Source organism: Panthera uncia, assembly GCF_023721935.1.
Source record: "Panthera uncia isolate 11264 chromosome A1 unlocalized genomic scaffold, Puncia_PCG_1.0 HiC_scaffold_16, whole genome shotgun sequence".
In the NCBI taxonomy this organism is placed as follows: Eukaryota; Metazoa; Chordata; class Mammalia; order Carnivora; family Felidae; genus Panthera; species Panthera uncia.
Genome location: NW_026057576.1, coordinates 35824430 through 35828413, shown reverse-complemented (window position 1 = coordinate 35828413; position 3984 = coordinate 35824430). Strand labels below are relative to the sequence as shown.

Below are 3984 nucleotides of genomic sequence, written 5' to 3'. Positions count from 1 at the left end.
GCCGACTTCCTCGCTCTCTCTATTCAGATATACAGAAGCAGGCTTATTTATTTATTTATGCTAATTCGCCCTGTCGTGCTCGCAACCTGTGGACTTGAGCTGTGACTGGTGCGGCGAGGAGGGAGATCTGGTGGGCACGCGCTCCGGGGCCAGACCGGGTGGCGCCACGTCGCAGTCTTGAGAGGCAAGTCCCCCCGTTCCGGCTCCTCCGGCGGGGTCCGGACTCACCCACGTCCTGGGAAGGAAACCATGACCGTGCCCTTCAGCCCCGCGCCTTTCCGCCCCCCTTTCGCTCCCATCCTTAATTGACGAGCCAGTGACTATTGGCTGAAGTTCCCCAGCGATTTGCATGAACAGAGAGGGAGTGTCTTCTGCCGCCCTCCCGTCAGGAGCGCGCTGACTGCAGCCTCCCTGGGAATGCGCGGCCGAGGGAATGCGCGCAGCTCGCGGGCCCTGGCAGTGAGCTGGCGCCCAGCGACCTGGCACCCGCGCCTGGATATGGGGCGTCTAAGTCGTCCCAGGAGCAGCACCAGCCACAGAAGCCTGCCGGTAAGGGTTGGGGTCCAGACAAGTTGCGGTGCTGTGAGGCAGTTCCTACTCCTTGACGGTTTTTCGAACCTTTTACCTCAATCCAAACTTCACGGGAAGGTTGGGGGAGGGAAAGGGAGTTTGGGATAAGGTGTCTTCATTTTAGCAAGGAATCGGCTAGTCCTTGGGTCGGGAGAGGAAGTTTTTGAAATAGGAATGTAGGCAGATGAGGTGGGGGGAGGGGGTTATCGGCTTGAGACACAGGGGTGCGGAGATTATGTCCTGCTGCCGGCACCTGCTAGCACTGGCCGCTGTAATTGACAAATTGTTTTTGCGTAAGCATTTTCCGCCTCTCCTACTCTTCCCTTAGGGGAGGGGGATTAGTGAGGGCTTAATAGTAGGTGGCGATCCAGGTCCTTTCGGTTTGATAGATGAGAGCTAAAATGAAAATCACTTCTCTGACCCAAAGTGTTTATTTAATGGGGGAGGGGGGGGTCCGAAGGAAACGTGTCACTATGTTTCCCGTATTATTATTATTGATATTGTTGTTGGCAGCGGTGGTCTCACAAAAAGGGATGTAGCACATTTCGCGTTCCGGGGACCTTAGTGGTAGAAACATTTCAATGGGAAATAAATTGATGAATCGCCCATCATCGCTCATTCCTCTCCACTACCAACCTTCTCCCTCCCCATAGCCTACCCCGGTGGTTTCCCTGCGGCGTTGCGCAGTCCCTGAGCGGAGTCCTCTCCACTCGGCCGCGTGTTTCCAGGGATGCTTTATGGCTTGGGATTCCGATTATTAACTCAATGAGGGTGCTGATGGAGAGCGGGGGGAAAAGGGGGGGGGTTGCAGAAACTGAACAGAAACATTAAGTTTTGGCGACAATGTTGCCCCAAAGATCTCCTTTACAGCAAGTTTCCTCTCCATCCCTCTCCGACTAGAGGGTTTGCCTTTGGGAACGGGGATGGGGGCAAATAGGACCCCGTGACACTGGTTTCTGACTCCAATCTCCGTGTTCCCGCGTGTGTGTAACGAGCCTTCTCCCCTCCCCCCACTTTCAGCATCTCTTTCTGTTTTTCCTCTTCGTGGGACCCTTCAACTGCCTCGCAAGTTACAGCCGGGCCACGGAGCTTCTGTACAGCCTGAACGAGGGACTGCCGGCGGGGGTGCTCATCGGCAGCCTGGCCGAGGACCTGCGGCTGGTGCCCCGAGCCGCCGGGAGGCAGGACCAGATGCCGCAGCTGCCTGAGCGCACCCTGGCTGAGCGGAGCCCCCCTCTCTCCTTCAGCCTGGCTTCCCGGGGACTGAGTGGCCAGTACGTGACCCTAGACAACCGCTCCGGGGAGCTGCACACTTCTGACCAGGAGATCGACCGGGAGGCCCTGTGTCTAGAAGGAGGTGGAGGAGGTGCCTGGGGCGGCAGCATTTCCATCTCCTCCTCCCCTTCCTCTGACTCTTGTCTTTTGCTTCTGGACGTACTGGTCCTGCCTCAGGAGTACTTTCGGTTTGTGAAGGTGAAAATCGCAATCCGGGACATTAATGACAATGCCCCGCAGTTCCCCGTTTCCCAAATCTCAGTTTGGGTGCCAGAAAACGCACCTGTAAACACCCGGCTGGCCATAGAGCACCCTGCCATGGACCCAGATATAGGCACGAATGGGGTGCAGACCTACCGTTTGCTGGACTACCATCGCATGTTCACCCTGGATGTGGAGGAGAATGAGAATGGGGAGCGCACTCCCTATCTAATTGTCATGGGACTACTGGACAGGGAGACCCAGGACCAGTATGTGAGTATCATCATAGCAGAGGATGGTGGGTCCCCACCACTGCTGGGCAGCGCCACCCTCACCATTGGCATAACTGACATTAATGACAATTGCCCTCTCTTCGCAGACTCACAAATCAATGTCACTGTGTTTGGGAATGCTACAGTGGGCACACCGGTTGCAGCTGTCCAGGCTGTGGATAGAGACTTGGGAACCAATGCTCAGATCACTTACTCGTACAGCCAGAAAGTTCCACAGGCATCCAAGGATTTATTCCATCTGGATGAAACCACCGGAGTCATTAAACTTTTCAGTAAGATCGGGGGGAGTGTTCTGCAAACGCACAAGCTCACCATCCTTGCCAACGGGCCAGGCTGCATCCCCGCTGTGACCACGGCCCTGGTGACCATTATCAAAGTCATTTTCAGACCACCTGAAATTGTGCCTCGTTATATAGCAAATGAGGTGGATGGTGTTGTTTACCTGAAAGAACTGGAGCCTATTAACACTCCAATTGCATTCTTCACCATAAGAGATCCAGAAGGTAAATACAAGGTGAACTGCTACCTGGACGGTGAAGGACCATTTCAGTTATCACCTTACAAACCATACAGTAATGAATATTTGCTGGAAACCACAAAACTTATGGACTATGAGCTACAGCAGTTCTACGAAATAGCGGTGGTGGCCTGGAACTCTGAGGGATTTCATGTCAAAAAAATTATTAAAGTGCAACTTTTAGATGACAATGACAATGCCCCTATTTTCCTGCAACCCTTGCTGGAACTAACTATTGAAGAAAACAATGCACCCAATGCCTTTTTGACTAAGCTATATGCTACAGATGCTGACAGTGGAGAGAGAGGCCAGGTTTCCTATTTTCTGGGACCTGATGCCCCATCGTATTTTTCCTTAGACAGTGTCACAGGAATTCTGACAGTTTCTACTCAGCTGGACCGAGAAGAGAAAGAAAAGTACAGGTACACAGTCAGAGCTGTTGACTCTGGGAAGCCACCCAGAGAATCAGTAGCCACTGTGGTTCTCACGGTGTTGGATAAAAATGACAACAGCCCTAGGTTCATCAACAAGGACTTCAGCTTTTTTGTGCCAGAAAACTTTCCAGGATATGGTGAAATTGGGGTAATTAGTGTAACAGATGCTGATGCCGGACGAAATGGATGGGTCGCCCTCTCGGTGGTGAACCAGAGTGATATTTTTGTCATAGACACAGGAAAGGGCATGCTGAGAGCCAAAGTGTCTTTGGACAGAGAGCAGCAGAGCTCCTATACTTTGTGGGTCGAAGCTGTTGACGGGGGCCAGCCTGCCCTCTCTTCAACTGCAAAAATCACAATTCTCCTTCTAGATATCAATGACAACCCTCCTCTTGTTCTGTTCCCTCAATCTAACATGTCCTACCTGTTGGTACTGCCTTCTACTCTGCCCGGCTCCCCAGTCACAGAGGTCTATGCTGTTGACAAAGACACGGGCATGAACGCTGTCATAGCTTACAGCATCATAGGAAGAAGAGGTCCTAGGCCCGAGTCCTTTAGGATTGACCCTAAAACCGGCAACATTACTTTGGAAGAGGCATTGCTGCAGACAGATTATGGACTCCATCGTTTACTGGTGAAAGTGAGCGATCATGGTTATCCCGAACCTCTCCACTCCACGGTCATGGTGAATCTA

At 52.6% G+C, this 3984-nt stretch overlaps 1 protein-coding gene across 1 annotated transcript in view; it reads left to right on the top strand.

Annotated features, from left to right (window-relative positions):
• The first annotated feature begins 387 nt into the window (after positions 1–387).
• PCDH20 (protocadherin 20) overlaps positions 388–3984 on the top strand; it is a 5467-nt gene continuing 1870 nt past the window's right edge. Inside the window, exons 1-2 of the mRNA XM_049647044.1 lie at positions 388–549; positions 1591–3984. The exon at positions 1591–3984 is cut by the window's right edge and continues 1870 nt beyond it. Coding sequence (XP_049503001.1) covers positions 418–549; positions 1591–3984 — 2526 coding nt within the window. The 5' untranslated portion in view covers positions 388–417. The remainder of the gene's footprint in view (positions 550–1590) is intronic.